The 17,315-nt window shown below is 44.2% G+C and overlaps 1 protein-coding gene across 1 annotated transcript in view; it reads left to right on the forward strand.

Annotated features, from left to right (window-relative positions):
* LOC139411070 (histone acetyltransferase KAT6A-like) overlaps positions 1-17,315 on the forward strand; it is a 37,596-nt gene that overhangs the window by 6,545 nt on the left and 13,736 nt on the right. The window contains exons 3-7 of the mRNA XM_071156888.1: positions 12,932-13,040; positions 13,351-13,466; positions 13,700-13,781; positions 14,146-14,260; positions 16,792-17,117. Of these exons, the coding sequence (XP_071012989.1) occupies positions 12,932-13,040; positions 13,351-13,466; positions 13,700-13,781; positions 14,146-14,260; positions 16,792-17,117 (748 nt within the window). The remainder of the gene's footprint in view (positions 1-12,931; positions 13,041-13,350; positions 13,467-13,699; positions 13,782-14,145; positions 14,261-16,791; positions 17,118-17,315) is intronic.

Genomic DNA, 17,315 nt, shown 5'->3' on the forward strand with positions numbered 1-17,315 from the left:
CTTTGACCCCATTGCAGGGGAGATTTGTGTACTCGACACTCGAATGACGGTGTCGCCCAGCTCCATTCAAACAGGATCGCAGACCCACTCGCTCTCCCCCTATTAGGAGGTCACTGGCGGGCCAGATTGGGGGAGGCGAGGGGTGTGTGGAGTCATCCAAGGGTCACGGATATATACATGGGAAACCTCTGCGTTTCCTGAGATGAGCCACCCGTAGCTGGCTGTAGCCTAGTGGGCCATTAGGAGGCTAGTGGACGGGGATATGATGGGGATGGGCCTGAGTCTGTTGTCGGGAAGAGCGGTGAGGTGAAGAGCGATTATGGCCCTGTGCTTGCCCTTTTCACAGCAGCTGGACCCAGGAGAAGCAGAGTTCTCCTCACTGACGTTGCCGTGTCGCGGGAGGGACGACAACTGAAACGACACTGACCGGGGTGATGGTGTTCTGTGACCTTGTGGGCTTTGTTCTGTCAGCTAGCATGGTGGATGTCTACCTATGAATGAGCTGTACTGTAGTTAGGCCTAATTTGATCTTTATCCCAGTCACTTTCAAAACGTAATGGCATATGCATGTATGCTCGCCCTGTGTAGGTTAGGCTAATTACTGAAACCTCTCGCATAGATGTTAGCTGTCCTTTGCCTTTTTAGCGAACATTACAACCATCTAGTGTTTTCTTTCTAGTGATTTCTTTCTGCTCAAGGTGAAGGAAGAGTGCTACACAGGACATGAATACAAAATACCAGTAAACATTGATTATGTGCTCTGGGTCAGTGCAGTCTCCCCACCACTACGTCATTGTCTCTCTCTCTCTCTCTCTGTGTGTGTGTGGTTGTATGTGTGTGGTTGTGTGGTTGTGTGTGGCGCCGTCCAGGTCAGAGAGGTGGCCGGGCAGAGTACTTTATTCAACCTCTATTTAACAAGGCAAGTCAGTTAAGAACAAAGCCATTTCTCTTAGTAGTGGACACCATTGGGGTCAAGAGAGAGGACCATCTTTCAGGGCCGTGATGGCAATGTCTTTGAAGCCTTTTGGGTAGTGGTTGACAATAGAGCAGATATATTAGCAGACTACTAAACCAATGGAACAAGTAGGTTTGAGGAAAACATTCACAGCCAATACAGCGCTGATATTTGGTAGTGGACGAAACCATCTTATAGGGAGGTGTATGGAGTCTAGGGAAGTTTAGGTTGATTTACTTTGGAGGCAGCCATTGTTTACCTTTTTAACCAACGCATCACCCGGTGTCCTTAGAGAGGAGACATCACTTTTTTATTTTTACAATATTTTATTTTAGCCGGAAAAATATTACTCCCAGTAATAAAAAAATGATCCTCAATTGGAAAGAATTTGAGTTGTCTAACAAACGCACGCATACATCTACACACATACCTGCTTATACACACAGCAACAGCACAGCCTCCATATAATTCCTTTCAGAATAATAATGTAGAGCTCTCTTTACTTGCTCACAATATTGCTTGGTCGCCCCGTCCTGAGGTGTAATTTTTATATTTTATTTATCTATTATTTTACCAGGTAAGATGACTGAACACGTTCTCATTTGCATAAACGCCCTGGGGAATAGTTACAGGGGAGAGGGGGATGAATGAGCCAATTGTAAACTGGGGATTATAAGGTGACCGTGATGGTTTGAGGGCCAGATTGGGAATTTAGCCAGGACACCGGGGTTAACTTCTTATGGTATAGGGGACGCTTGCGTCCCACTTGGCCAAAAGCCAGGGAAAATGCAGCGCGGCAAATTCAAATAATGATTTAAAATCAAACATTCATTAAATCACACATGTAAGATACTCAATTAAAGCTACACTCGTTGTGAATCCAGCCAACATGTCAGATTTTAAAAAGGCTTTTCGGCGAAAGCATAAGAAGCTATTATCTGATGATAGCACAACAGTAAACAAAGAGAGTAGCATATTTCAACCCTGCAGGCTCTACACAAAACGCAGAAATACAATTTAAAACATGCCTTTGACGAGCTTCTTTTGTTGGCACTCCAATATGTCCCATAAACATCACAATTGGTCCTTTTGTTCGATTAATTCTGTCCATATATATCCAAAATATAAATTTATTTGGCGCGTTTGATCCAGAAAAAACAGCTTCCAAATTGCGCAACTTCACTCCAAAATATCTCAAAAGTTGCCTGTAAACTTTTCCAAAACATTTCAAACTACCTTTGTAATACAACTTAAGTATTTTTAAACATTAATAATCGATCAAATTAAAGACGGGTCTCTATCTGTTTTCAATAGAGGACGAGAGGAAACTAACGCTACTTTTCAAGTCTAACGCAACTTTCAACAGTGTTACCCATTTTCTAGATGGCCGTACTTCTTCATTGCACAAAGGAATAACCTCAACCAATTCCAAAGACTGGTGACATCCAGTGGAAGCAGTAGGAACTGAAAACAAGTGCCTAAGAAATAGCATTTTCCAATGAGAACTCACTGAACAGACAGAGACCTAAAAAAAAAAAAAAAATCTGAACGGTTAGTCCTCTGGGTTTTGCTTGCTACATAAGTTTCTGTTATACTCACAGACATGATTCAAACAGTTTTAGAAACTTCAGTGTTTTCTATCCAAATCTACTAATAATATGCATATCTTATATTCTTGGCATGAGTAGCAGGAAGTTGAAATTGGGCACGCTATTTATCCAAAAGTGAAAATGCTGCCCCCTATACCTTAAGAAGTTTTTAACACCCCTACTCTTACGATAAGTGCCATGGGATCTTTAATGACCTCAGAGAGTCAGGACACCCGTTTAACGTCCCAGCCGAAAGACGGCACCCTACACAGGACAGTGTCCCCAATCACTGCCCTGGGGCATTGGGATATTTTTTTTAGACCAGAGGAAAGAGTGCCTCCTACTGGCCTTCCAACACCACTTCCAGCAGCATCTGGTCTCCCATCAGAAGCAAGCCAGCAGTGGTATGCAGGGTGGTATGCTGCTGGCAAAATTTGAATATGCTTCTACTCTGTGCTCAGTCCACGTCCATTGACCTATTCTTCACTCGGGCAGTGATATTTCCTTATGGACGTATTCAGCCTATGCTTGGACTTTAAGTAGGGGTGTATTATGAACAGGTTGTTAGTGATGGTGTGTCACTATTATAATCTAACAGAGCTCATATTTCACTGGCTATGTGTTCCCACTTTCCACATTCACACCAGAGGTGCTAACATTAACACCCAGACACACATCATCTGGACAATAGTCTGGCGGAGAGCCATTATCAGGCTGACTGAAGATAAAGTGGTTAGGAAGGGAGAGAGCGATGAGAATGTTTGTTTGTTGCTGGGAGTGACTGGACCTGTAATCCAGCAAATGGGGTCAATGTGTTCTCCATCTGGGAAGTATTTTGCTGCCACAAACACCACACATGGCCAACTTGTACCTTTTTGATACAGGGGATTTACCCTTGTTACCTCGTTAATCTCACTACTGTACGGTGCCCCACTGCTTCCAACAGCTAGACTGGCAGGAAGCATGTCTATTTCAACTGAAACCCCAACATGTATAATAATAATATGGTGATGTAGTTAATCCAAATGGATTTAGTCCGTTTTACAGCTTTTCAGAATGTGGTCCACTGGTCCGTGCAGGAGTCAATCTCACTACTCGGGTGTTCCTAACAGCGTTCACCACTCAACCAACTGAGCCATCAAACCATGTTTTATTACTCCACCTTCAGTTGAAGTCGGAAGTTTACATAGACTCAGGTTGGACTCATTAAAACTCGTTTTTCAACCACTCCACAAATTTCTTGTTAACAAACTATCATTTTGGCAAGTCGGTTAGGACATCTACCTTGTGCATGACACAAGTCATTTTTCCATCAGTTTTTTACAGACACAGTGATTTATAAGTGAAATAATCGATCACAATTACAGTGAGTCAGAAGTTTACATACACTAAGTTGACTGTGCCTTTTAAACAGCTTGGTAAATTCCAGAAAATGATGTCATTGCTTTAGAAGCTTCTGATAGGCTAATTGACATAATTTGAGTCAATTGGAGGTGTGCCTGTGGGTGTATTTCAAGGTCTACCTTCCAACTCAGTGTCTCTTTGCTTGACATCATGGGAAAATCAAAATAAATCAGCCAAGTCCTCATTTCTTTTGGACCTCCACAAGTCTGGTTCATCCTTGGGAGCAATTTTCAAACGCCTGAAGGTACCACTTTCATCTGTACAAACAATATCATGCAAGTATAAACACCATAGGCCCACACAGCCGTCATACCGCTCAGGAAGGAGACACGTTCTGTCTCCTAGCGATTAATGTACTTTTGTGCAAAAAGTGCAAATAAATCCCAGAACAACAGTAAAGGACCCTGTGAAGATGCTGGAGGAAAAACGTACAAAAGTATATATTTCCACAGTAAAACAAGTCCTATATCGACATAACCTGAAAGGCTGCTCAGCAAAGAAGAAGCCACTGCTCCAAACTGCCATAAAAAAGCCAGACTACGGTTTGCAACTGCACATGGGGACAAAGATCATACTTTTTGGAGAAATGTCCTCTGGTCTGATGAAACAAAAATAGAACTGTTTGGCCATAATGACCATCGTTATGTTTGGAGGCCGAAGAACACCATCCCAACCGTGAAGCACGGGGGTGGCAGCATCATGTTGTGGGGGTGCTTTGCTGCAGGAGGGACTGGTGCACTTCACAAAATAGATGGCATCTTGAGGCAGGAAAATTATGTGGATATATTGAAGCAACATCTCAAGACATCAGTTAAAGCTTGGTCGCAAAGTTGTGGCAGAATGGCTTAAGGACAAGAAAGGCAAGATATTTGAGTGGCCATCACAAAGCCCTGACCTCAATCCCATAGAATATTTATGGGCAGATCTGAAAAAGTGTGTTTGCAAAGAGGCCTACAAACCTGACTTCGTTACACCAGCTCTGCCAGGAGGAATGGGCCAAAATGTACCCAACTTATTGTGGGAAGCTTGTGGAAGGCTACCCCGAAATGTTTGACCCAAGTTAAACAATTTAAAGGCAATGCTACCAAATACTAATTGAGTGTATGTAAGCTCCTACTGGGAATGTGTTGAAAGAAACAAAAGCTGAAATAAATCATTCTCTCTACTATTATTCTGACATTTCACATTCTTAAAATAAAGTGGCGATCCTAACTGACCTAAGACAGGGAATTTTTAACTAGGATGAAATGTCAGGAATTGTGACAAACTGAGTTTAAATGTATTTGGCTTAGGTGTATGTAAACCTCAGACTTCAACTGTATGTTAAGTAGTCCTCCTTCATTCCATATTCCTGCTATGGCCAAGTGGGCGTGTGTTTCTTGTGTGTGTGAGTGTGTGTATTTCTTGTGACGTGAGTGTGCGCGAGCGAGCAGTGTGTAACAATGATCAATGAGGTTGTGGTAAGAGGTTTGAGTCTGTATTGGGGAGGTGGCTGCCCGGCACCACCTGGTTGGACATTGAGATGGGTTTCACATGTTAATGAGAACCTTGACTTGAGAGGAGACAAGGACAACAGGACAGCTTTTCCCATTCGCCTCACCCCCCCCCCCCCCCTCTCTGTTGCACACTCGCATCCTATTCCCCTCCTCACCCCCTTTATCCTTATCCTCCCATCCTCTCTTCATTGCTCTCTCTTTCATTATCTCCCTCCACCTCTATTACACCCAGTACCACTGCAAATGGACAAGGAGAAACCAGGCCACTCTCACAGTACATCTCTCAGCTAGTGTATTGTACACCCCACACATCTTCCCCCGTAGCATGGGCCAGTGTATCTTTCACATCTAATCTGTGGAAAATGCAGTCCTACAAACCTTTCTATCAGCTAGCCTCTGTTTTTTCTCAAGTGTAGGCCCTTAGTGATACAGAGGGTTATAGACGTGTCAGGATAGAGATGGAGACTCTCCCTGCCCGTCTCGGTATAAAGGACCTGAGCCCTCACTCTAACCTGAAGGACGTGTTTTGGTCTCTGTCTGTAGTTGTTGTTCAAGTCGAGCGGGTAGATTACTCTGTTGGCATGGTGAGACGTTATAGGCGTGTCTGTGTTGTGACTAACTGGTGTTTCCTGTTGAAATCATCTCTCTTATCTAGTGTGCATAGTAGCATAGAGGTCACACACACACACACACGCACACACACACACACACACACACACACACAGAGACAGAGGTTTAAAAATATGCCCAGCAGTAGTCCGGTGCTAGTAAAGTAAAAAAGGAGAGAAACCTAAGACTAACGTGACAAATGTTGGCTTTTGAAATAAAGAAAGCAAACCTCATGAGGATTGTAAAGGAAATGTAGGCTTATTCCATTTCTCCCACACATATCTTGGAAAACGATTAGCTCTTTTGTATCTTTTGGATTATTTTAGTCAGTCAGACAGTAATTAGTCATGTCACAAATGAAACCCTGCACTGTAATGTTTGTATGAAACACGATGCCTGGACTCTGCCTGCGCTAGTTACTCGCGGAGAAAGCAAACGAGTGTGTGAGTGTGTGAGCGCACAGACACAGGTCAATCCCTTCCCTCCCGCTGAACTGGCAGGAATGATTGGGAGGCTGCACAAAGGGCTGCTGCCATATTTTCTCTCTTCCTCTCGCTCTCTTTCTCTCTCTCTGTGTCTCTGTGTGTTTGTGGTGTGATGAGAGGTGTCACTGTATGGAAAGCGGGAGCCTGAGTCCGAGATAAATGAACTCAATAAATCAAGCTCTTCAGCCCGTCTCTCCTTACTGCCTGCCTGGACTTGCTCCTTCCCTCCCTGTGTTGAGCTATGGCCAGCCAGCCAGGAATATCTTTGTACCTGCCCCAGCCCACCGAGCCCCTCCCACCCTACCCCACAGCCCCAAACCTGTACCCTAGCGCCAGCCCTATAGCCTAGCCCCAGTCCAGGCCCCCTACCTCCCAGCCCCCATTTAGTCATCGGCAGGGCTCAAATTTATTGGCGGCCATGGCCATCGATGCCGCTTTGTGGCCGAAATGCCACCCCAACCCCCCACCCCCGATAAAAAAATCATGCCTTGTGGCCATTGTTCCCTTGGACTGGATATAATATTCATAATTCCCTTCTCCCGGCTGCCAATCGCCGTAGCCTACTCCGAAGCACCTCACACTCGCATGGCTCTCTCCGATATCTCAATTCTTATTAGCCAATACCCATCACGTGATCGGGTCCTTCTCACAGGCATTGCAGCTCCGAAGTAGGCTACAAGTGAAGCCAGACACATTGGGGATGGAACGGTGCACGTCCTTATTGAATTTCGAGGCGCATGTTGAAGATGATAGAACGGTCCACATGAACTTTTCTTCAGCCAATAAGATGAGTAGGTCTAACAAACAGTAAAAACACTAGCCTATGTCAATCTACTATCCCCCACAGTACAAAAGTTTACCTATTCTTCTATTGGTCAGCTTGTCCTTCTGTGCGAAATATAAATATTCCAAACATACACTGGGACAGTTGTGGGATGCGATAGATCCCAAATAATACTAGCACTGTACATAAAAAATAAAAACATAAATAACAGGCTGATGCAACAGATCAGAACGTTTAGCTTAAAATGTTGCTAAACTATTAGGCTATTTGCTCACATTTTATAAACGTAGCAATGCGCACATGGCATAAACGCGAATGTTCCCAAATGCAATTAGCGGGAAAACACAGTTCTCAAAAGTACACCGCAAATGCAAGCGGTTTGATATGACTGAGATGAAATTATCAAAACAAAATGTAGAATGAGTGAAGATCTAAAGAAGTGACCACAAGCATGGCCTTTTAATATGACTAGGATTGTGTCTTTGGCTGCTGGACAACGAAAGAAAGTTGGGAACATGAGAGAATTGCTGGTTTCAACGGCATATGAGGAAGTGTTTATAAAATAATACTTTTAACTTTCCTATGGCCGGAACATGGTAAGACATGCCTCATAAAATGACAAAACATTGAGGTTTTAGTAATTACGTTTATGGTTTAATAGTTTCAAAATGTTGGCTGCCTCCACTCTGATTGCAAGGTGGGGGATGTTGCAGTGCAAAACAGGCATTGGCCTTTTTCTCCTATCGGAACGAACAGTGTCTCAAGTATGTCACAGAATCGAGCCTTTACATATTAATAGTTATCCTACATTCTTTTTGTAAAACATGCCTGGTGGTTAGCCTACAAAAATATAAATGCAACATGCTTCAAATTCAAAGATTTTACTGAGTTATAGTTCATATGAGGAAATCCGTCAATTGAAATAAATTTAATTAAGCCCCAATCTATGGATTTCACATAACTGGGAATACAGATATGCCAAAAAAATGCCTCAAATTGAGATGGCTTTGGATGAGTTGGACCGCAGAGTGAAAGAAAAGCGGCCAACAAGTGCTCAGCATATGTGGGAACTCCTTCAAGACTGTTGGAAAAGCATTCCAGGTGAAGCTGGTTGAGAGAATGCCAAGTGTGTGCAAAGCTGCAAAGGGTGGCTACTTTGAAGAATCTCAAATATAAAATATATTTGGATTTGTTTAACTTTTTTTGGTTACTTCATGATTCCATTTCATAATTTTGATGTCTTCATGATTATTCTACAATGTAGAAAATAGTAAAAATAAAAACCCTTGAATGAGTAGGTGTTCAAAAACTTTTGACTGTGTGTGTCAAATCAAATTTTATTGGTCACATACACATGGTTAGCTGATGTTAATGCGAGAGTAGAGAATTTCTTGTGCTTCTTGTGCTTCCGACAGTGCAGTAATATCTAACAAGTACGCTAACAAATTCACAAAGACTACTTTATACACAAATGTAAGGGATGAATATGTACATGTAAATCTATGGATAAGCGATGGCCGTGCGGCATAGGCAAGATGCTGTAGATGGTATAGAATGCAGTAGAGGTCGACCGATTATGATTTTTTTCAACGCCGATACCGATAAACCAAGGACCAAAAAGCCGATACCGATTTAATCGGATTATTTTAATTTTAATTTTAAATTTGTAATAATGACAATTACAACAATACTGAATGAACAGTTATTTTAACTTAATATAATATATCAATAAAATCAATTTAGCCTCAAGTAAATAATGAAACGTTCAATTTGGTTTATATAATGCAAAAACAAAGTGTTGGAGAAGAAAGTAGAAGTGCAATATGTGCTAATGTTTCAGTTCCTTGCTCAGAACATGAGAACATGTGAAAGCTGGTGGTTCCTTTTTAACATGAGTCTTCAATATTCCCAGGTAAGAAGTTTTAGATTGTAGTTATTATAGGAATTATATGACTATTTCCCTCTATACCATTTGTATTTCATTAACCTTTGACTATTGGATGTTCTTATAGGCACTTCAGTTTTGCCAGTGTAACAGTATAGCTTCCGTCCCTCTCCTCGATCCTCCCTGGGCTCGAAACAGCAACGCAACAGCCGTCATCGAAGCAGCGATACCCATCCAGAGTAAGGGGAACAACTACCAGAAGGATAAGAGCGAGTGACGTATGAAACGCTATTAGCGCACGCTAACTGGCTAGCCATTTCACTTGGGGTACACCAGCCTCATCTCGGGAGTTGATAGGCTTGAAGTCATAAACAGCGCAATGCTTGACGCACAACGCACAAAAGTGCTGTTTGAATGAATGTTTACGCGCCTGCTTCTGCCTACCACCGCTCAGTCAGATACTTAGATACTTGTATGCTTGTATGCTCAGTCAGATTATATGCAACGCAGGACACGCTAGATAATATCTAGTAATATCATCAACCATGTGTAGTTAACTAGTGATTATGATTGATTGTTTTTTAGAAGATAAGTTTAATGCTAGCTAGCAACTTACCTTGGCTTACTGCATTCACGTAACAGGCAGTCTCCTTGTGGAGTGCAACGAGAGAGAGGCAGGCCGTTATTGCTTTGGACTAATTAACTAAGGTTGCAAGATTGAATCCCCCGAGCTGACGAGGTGAAAATCTGTCGTTCTGCCCCTGAACAGGCAGTTAACCCACTGTTCCTAGGCCGTCATTGAAAATAAGAATGTGTTCTTAACTGACTTGCCTAGTTAAATAAAGGTATTAAAAAATAAATACAAATCTGCAAATCGGCGCCCAAAAATACCATATTCCGATATGAAAACTTGAAATTGGCCCTAATTAATCGGTCGACCTCTAGAATGCAGTATATACATATGAGATGAGGATATGTAGGATATGTAGACATTATTAAAGTATACACGGCTGTGACTATAATCGAAGAGAATTCTCTTGGTAGAGAATGCAGTTGGCATTTGATTGTAAGGAATTCTAGGTCAGGTGAACAAAAGAACTTGAGTTCCTGTTTGTTGTCATGATTACACCATAAGGCATACAACCCCCGCTCTTCTTCTTACCAGAGAGGAGTTTGTTTCTGTCGGCGCGAAGAAACCGGGTGGCTGTACCGACTCTGACAACATATCCGGAGTGAGCCATGTTTCTGCAAAAGAGAATGTTACATTCTCTGTCTCTCTGGAAGGCAACTCGTGCCATAATTTTGTCCACCTTGTCTAGATAGTGGTGAGTAATATGCTCGGAAGTGGTGTATGACATGCTCACCTTCTGCCTATCCTGCGGCGACCGCGTTGTTTTTGGATCGGCCTCTGGGATAAGATCCCATGTCCAGCGTGGAGGTCCGAACAGTGGATCGTGTGTGCGTATGTATGTGTATAAGTAATGACAAAGTATGTGGAGACCTGTTCATCGAACAGCTCATTCCAAAATAATGGGCATTAATAAGGAGTTGGTACCCCTTTTATGCTTTAATAGCCTCCACTCTTCTGGGAAGGCTTTCCACAAGATGTTGGAACATTGCTGTGGGGACTTCCATTCAGCCACGAGCATTAGTGTGGTTGGGCAATTAGGCCTGGCTCGCGGTCGGCGGTCCAATTCATCCCAAAAGTGTTCGATGGGGTTGAGGTCAGGGTTCTGTGCAGGCCAGTCAAGTTCTTCCACACCGATCTCGACAAACCATTTCTGTATGGACCCCGCTTTGTGCACGGGGGCATTGTCATGCTGAAACAGGAAAGGGCCTTCCCCAAACTGTTGGAAGCACAGAATTGCCTAGACTGTCATAGTACTGTATTTTGTAGCATTAAGAGGCATAGCCCGTTATGCTTCATCCACCAAACTTTACAGTTGGCGCTATGCATTCGGGCATGTAGCGTTCTCCTGGCGTCCACCTAACCCAGATTTGTCAGACAGACTGCCAGATGGTGAAGAGTGATTTATCACTCCAGAGAACTTGTTTCCACTGCTCCAGAGTCCAATGGCGGCAATCTTTACACCGCTCCAACTGACACTTGGCATTGCGCATGGTGATCTTAGGCTTGTGTGCGGCTGCTCGGCCATGGAAACCTGTTTCATAAAGCTCCCGATGAACAGTTCTTGTGCTGACGTTGCTTCCAGAGGCAGTTTTGAAACTTGGTAGTGAGTGTTGCAACTGAGGACAGATGATTTGTACATGCTACGCGCTTCAGCACTCGGCGGTCCTGTTCTTTGACCCTGTGTGGCCTACCACTTTGCAGCAGAGCCGTTGTTTCCACTTCACAACAACAGCCCTTACAGTTGACCGGGGCAGCTCTAGCAGGGAAGACTTTTGACGAACTGAGGTGGTGTCCTATGACGGTGCCACGTTGAAAGTCACTGAGCACTTCAGTAAGCAACAGGTGTCAGCAACGGGTCTGCCTGAAATTGCCGACTCTATTAATTTGAAGCGGTGTCCACATAGGCACACATACACATTATATTCAAAAGTATGTGTAATTAAAAGTGTCATTATTGCTAAAATATACCATGAGGCAAGGCTTAGCTCTCGCAGATACCAGAATGGGTTATTTTACCATTTCAGGCGCCTCCCTCATGTCCGCATAGGTCTGTACATGACAGGCTGTAGCCAAAGGCTATCACCTACACTTTTACATTTAGGCTCATTCTTTATGTACATTTACATACACTTGTGTTTTTCTTAACAGAATAGCTACTGTTTCAGGGTTTTCAAATCAATTTAATTGGCTATTTAGGTTAGTGGCCTTGGTGCCCTAGCAGATTGGGCACCTCCCTTGAAGGTCAAACGGCCTAAAATCACAAAATTCCAGGCCTGGTCATCAGCCTCCCTCTACCACTGGCTACCCCCCTGGGCGCTGTGTAGCTGCCCTGCAAGAGGGAGAGTTTGTGTGTGGATGAGTTTGTGGGTGTCTGTCTATGTATGTTTGTGTGTGTCTCAGAAACAGGTTCATGGGTCACTCTCTTCTCCTACTGCTCCATGCTAAAAGATTTATGGTGCCCCAGAAGTGAATGTCAAGACGACGTGCTACAGAATAAGCATCGGAACAGAACAGGGCCTTTAGTGGTGCTCACGCCGCAGAGCTGCTCTGGAAATGATATGGGAATCCAGTTGAGTGGAACAAAGACCTCTGGGTAGTGTAGTAACTATCACCTCTGGGCTCGTATGTGTCAAGCGTCTCAGTTGGCGTGCTGATCTAGGATCAGGTCCCCGTGTCCATACATTCCAATCTAAAAGGCAAAACTGTCTCCTAGATCGTCAGTTATAACCTGAGAGTATAGGCAGGTTGTCATCATCATCATCATAGCCTTTAATGGTCATCTGTTAGGTCACAACCTCATCACCAAGGAATAGTCTGCTGCCTCTGCCGTTACCTTAATCTGACTGACAAATTCTTTATTCATTTGCTGTCTGAGTGAACTGTAACTGCTGTCTCTGTGCACATTGACAGTGATCTGAATGTGGACACACAGCGATTACTGCCCCTCCCCCTCCTGTCTGGTACAATGAAGCAGTTGAATGGAGCTGTTTTGTGACTCTCTTTCTGTGTCCCTGTCCTTCCACCCCCCCCCCCCCCCCCCCCCGACTACCGTTTATCTATATATCTCACTCTCTGTCTGTCTCTCTCTCTCAGCCTGTGGCAGAGCCCATCCCTATCTGCAGCTTCTGCCTGGGGACCAAGGAGTCGAACCGCGACAAGAAGCCAGAGGAGCTCATCTCCTGTGCAGACTGTGGCAACAGCGGTGAGTAGCACTGTGGCAGCACGGTTTATATATGCTGGGACATCAATGAAGCGCTGCCTGCTACTTCCCCTCCCTGCCTGCACCTTGGATTTATGTCTCGGGTTTCATTTGAATACTAGGTCAGATGTAGTTTTTGATTCGTCGAACTAGGCTAAATGTATGTTTCGACAGGCTGTTCTGTTAGATGTCTGAATCTTTCAGTTTGTCGTCATGGTTGAGCTGGATCTATACGGCTTTTGGAGTGGTGTTTTGATCTCGTGTGGTTGTCAGGCTTGTGAGTGTTTCGACGTTGTTGATCTGTGTCCCCTAGGCCACCCGTCCTGTCTGAAGTTCTCACCGGAGCTCACGGTGCGAGTCAAAGCTCTGTGGTGGCAGTGCATCGAATGCAAGACCTGCAGCAACTGTCAGGATCAAGGCAAAAACGCGGTGAGTGCTTGTGTGCCTGGTTGTGCTTCGGCTCAGTACGTCGGTACTCAGATCGTTTTTTGTGTTTTTCAACTGACTGAGAACTATTTTAGACTGCTGCTACAGATGGTTCTCTCTCTTCTGAATGTCCAAGTACAGGACTGGTTGAAGGCAAATGGTGGAAATGTAAGTTCAGCGTAAACATGATGTGCAGGGAGTGACCAAATATGTACTGTGTGTGTGTGTGTGTGTAGGAGAACATGTTGTTCTGTGACTCCTGTGACCGGGGCTTCCACATGGAGTGCTGTGACCCTCCACTGATGCGGATGCCAAAAGGTAAACCCCCCCCCCCCCCCTCCCCCCTCTCCCACCCCTGACCTGTCTAACGTACCCAATAAAACCCACTTAAACATACACAGTCCCTGGAAAGACCTGCGCCTCTCTGCAGTAAATGGATCCACTGTGCATCTGAACGACTATGGCCACGAGGTAATTGGTAACGAATGACAAAGCTCAGAAGGACCACAAACCCATTTTCCGGCAGTGTAATGAAACATATACTTTTTTTTGTTGCTGTTCTAATGCTGCTAGTACTGTGTGGTTGGTGCATGTCCTAGAATAGTAGTAGTACCGAAGAGGTTTAATGCCAGCTAAGCTAATACACAATGCTCTGATCGGTTCTGCTCTGCTCTCCCACCAGGCATGTGGATCTGTCAGATGTGTCAGCCCAGGAAAAAGGGCAGAAAGCTCTTACATGAAAAGGCGGCACAAATCAAACGGCGCTACAACGCACCACTGGGACGACCCAAGAACAGGTTGGTAACGCGACGGAGAGGGGCGACTGCCCGGTAGCACCGTCCGGGAGCCAGCAGCTCGGGCACGGCGTGTCGCTGGACCTGTGAAACACAGCAGGCAACTTCAGATCGGCCCCGCTACAGTTTCACTGGCCGAAGTAGACCATTTCCCATGACCACAAACTGTTTAATGACAGGGCCTAATAACTCAAAATAAAAGGTCTGCTGTGTTTCATGCTGGAAATGAAGCTTAGTCGGAGCATAAGAATCTAAATATGAAACTCACCGATCGACGTTTTAATGTCGGGAGTCGAGGACCGAGCCTTACTCATTTGTTGACACTTTGATCATTGGAAACATGAATGACAATCGATCATTAGTTTAGTTTTTAAGTTTTGGCTGTGTTCAGTGGCTCTTAACGCTTCCAAATGACCAGTCCTTAGTTGAGGTCTACCAAAAAAGCCGATACCTATTAATCGGCCGATTTGATTATTAGTTTTTTTTGTTGTTGTAATAATGACAATTACAACAATACTGAATGAACACTTATTTGAACTTAATATAATACATCAATAAAATCAATTTAGCCTCAAATAAATAATGAAACATGTTCAATTTGGTTTAAATAATGCAAAAACACAGTGTTGGAGAAGAAAGTAAAAGTGCAGTATGTGCAATGTAAGAAAGCTAACGTTTCAGTTCCTTGCTCAGAACATATGAAAGCTGATGGTTCCTTTTAACATGAGTCTTCAATATTCCCAGGTAAGAAGTTTTAGGTTGTAGTTATTATAGGAATTATATGACTATTTCTCTCTATACCATTTGTATTTCATATACCTTTGACAATTGGATGTTCTTATAGGCACTTTAGTATTGCCAGTGTAACAGTATAGCTTCCGTCCCTCTCCTCGCGCCCCTACCTGGGCTCGAACCAGGAACACATCGACAACAGCCACCCTCGAAGCAGCGTTACCCATGCAGAGCAAGGGAAACAACCACTCCAAGTCTGAGGGAGTGACGTTTGAAACGGTATTAGCGCGCACCCCGCTAACTAGCGAGCCATTTAAAATCGGTTACACCAGCCGAATCTCGGGAGTTGATAGGCTTCAAGTCATAAACAGCTCAATGCTTGAAGCATTGCTAAGAGCTGCTGGCAAAACACACGAAAGTGCTGTTTGAATGAATGCTTACGAGCCTGCTGGTGCCTACCATCTCTGTCAGACTGCTCTATCAAATCATAGACTTAGTTATAACATAATAACACACAGAAATACGTGCCTTGGGTCATTAAGGGCGGCAGCGTAGCCTAGTGGTTAGAGTGTTGGACTAGTAACCGAAAGGTTGCAAGTTCAAATCCCCGAGCTGACAACGTACAAATCTGTCGTTCTGCCCCTGAACAGGCAGTTAACCCACTGTTCCTAGGCCGTCATTGAAAATAAGAATGTGTTCTTAACTGACTTGCCTAGTTAAATAAAGGTTACATTTTTTTAATAATAAAATGGTCAAATCCGAAAACTATAATTTCGAAAACGAGACGCTTATTCTTTCAGTGAAATACGGAACCGTTCCGTGTTTCATCTAACGGGTGGCATCCATAAGTCTAAATATTCCTGTTACATTGCACAGTCTTCAATGTTATGTCATAATTACGTAAAATTCTGGCAAATTAGGTGGCCCAAACTGTTGCATATACCCCGACTCTGCGTGCAATGAACGCAAGAGAAGTGACACAATTTCACCTGGTTAATATTGCCTGCTAACCTGGATTTCTTTTAGCTACATATGCAGGTTTAAAAATATATACTTCTGTGTATTGATTTTAAGAAAGGCATTGATGTTTATGGTTAGGTACACATTGGAGCAAGGACAGTCCTTTTTTGCGAATACGCACCGCATCGATTATGTGCAACGCAGGACACGCTAGATAAACTAGTAATATCATCAACCATGTGTAGTTAACTAGTGATTATGATTGATTGTTTTTTATAAGATAAGTTTAATGCTAGCTAGCAACTTACCGTGGCTTACTACATTCGCGTAACAGGCAGGCTTCACGTGGAGTGCAATGAGAGGCAGGTGGTTAGTGCGTTGGACTAGTTCAAATCAAATGTATTTATATAGCCCTTCGTACATCAGCTGATATCTCAAAGTGCTGTACAGTAACCCAGCCTAAAACCCCAAACAGCAAGCAATGCAGGTGTAGAAGCACTAGTTAACTGTAAGGTTGCAAGATTGAATCCCCGAGCTGATAAGGTAAAAATCTGTTGTTCTGCCCCTGAAAAAGGCAGTTAACCCACCGTTCCTAGGCCGTCATTGAAAATAAGAATTTGTTCTTAACTGACTTGCCTAGTTAAATAAAGATGAAATAAAGGTATTTTTTGGGGGCCAAATCGGTGTCCAAAAATACCGACTTCCGATTGTTATGAAAACTTGAAATCGGCCCTAATTAATCGGCCATTCCGATTAATCGGTCGACCTCTAGTCCTTAGTCGTCTGTGTAGTGTGTTGCTTTTTCCTGCTGGGTCTCTGACCAATCCTGTCTCCCGTTGCAGACCAGGCCGGCCATTCAAGAAGCTAGGTGGGCGTGGCCGGCGGAAGGCGGACCGTCGCTCGCAGTGCTCCTCCCCGCGCTCGTCGTCCAGCTCGTCCTGCGAGGGTTACCCTGGCGATGATCGGCTGCTTTTCTCCCTGCGGGAGGACTCGTCGGAGCAAGGCGGCCTGCGCTTCAACAGGAAGACCAAGGGCCTGATTGATGCCCTCACCAAGTTCTTCACGCCCTCGCCAGACGGACGCAAGGCCCGGCACGAGGTGGACTACTCCCAGCAGTACCGCATCCGTAAGAAGGCCATACGTAAGGGAGAGGGCGACGACAGGACAGGTGAGGAGGGGAGGCTGGAATAATGCATTGAATACTGAGGGTGAAGGAGAGGCTGTAGTGGCTTTATTTGTGTCAGTCAAACGACGCAATTCATACGATGTTCCTCAGTCAGACTCAACACCTGCAGAACTTGCTTACTGTCCAGACGTTTGTCCACACACCTCACAGCCCAACGCCTCTCCCCCCGTTTGACCTAGA

Source organism: Oncorhynchus clarkii, chromosome 6, assembly GCF_045791955.1.
Source record: "Oncorhynchus clarkii lewisi isolate Uvic-CL-2024 chromosome 6, UVic_Ocla_1.0, whole genome shotgun sequence".
Lineage (NCBI taxonomy): Eukaryota > Metazoa > Chordata > Actinopteri > Salmoniformes > Salmonidae > Oncorhynchus > Oncorhynchus clarkii.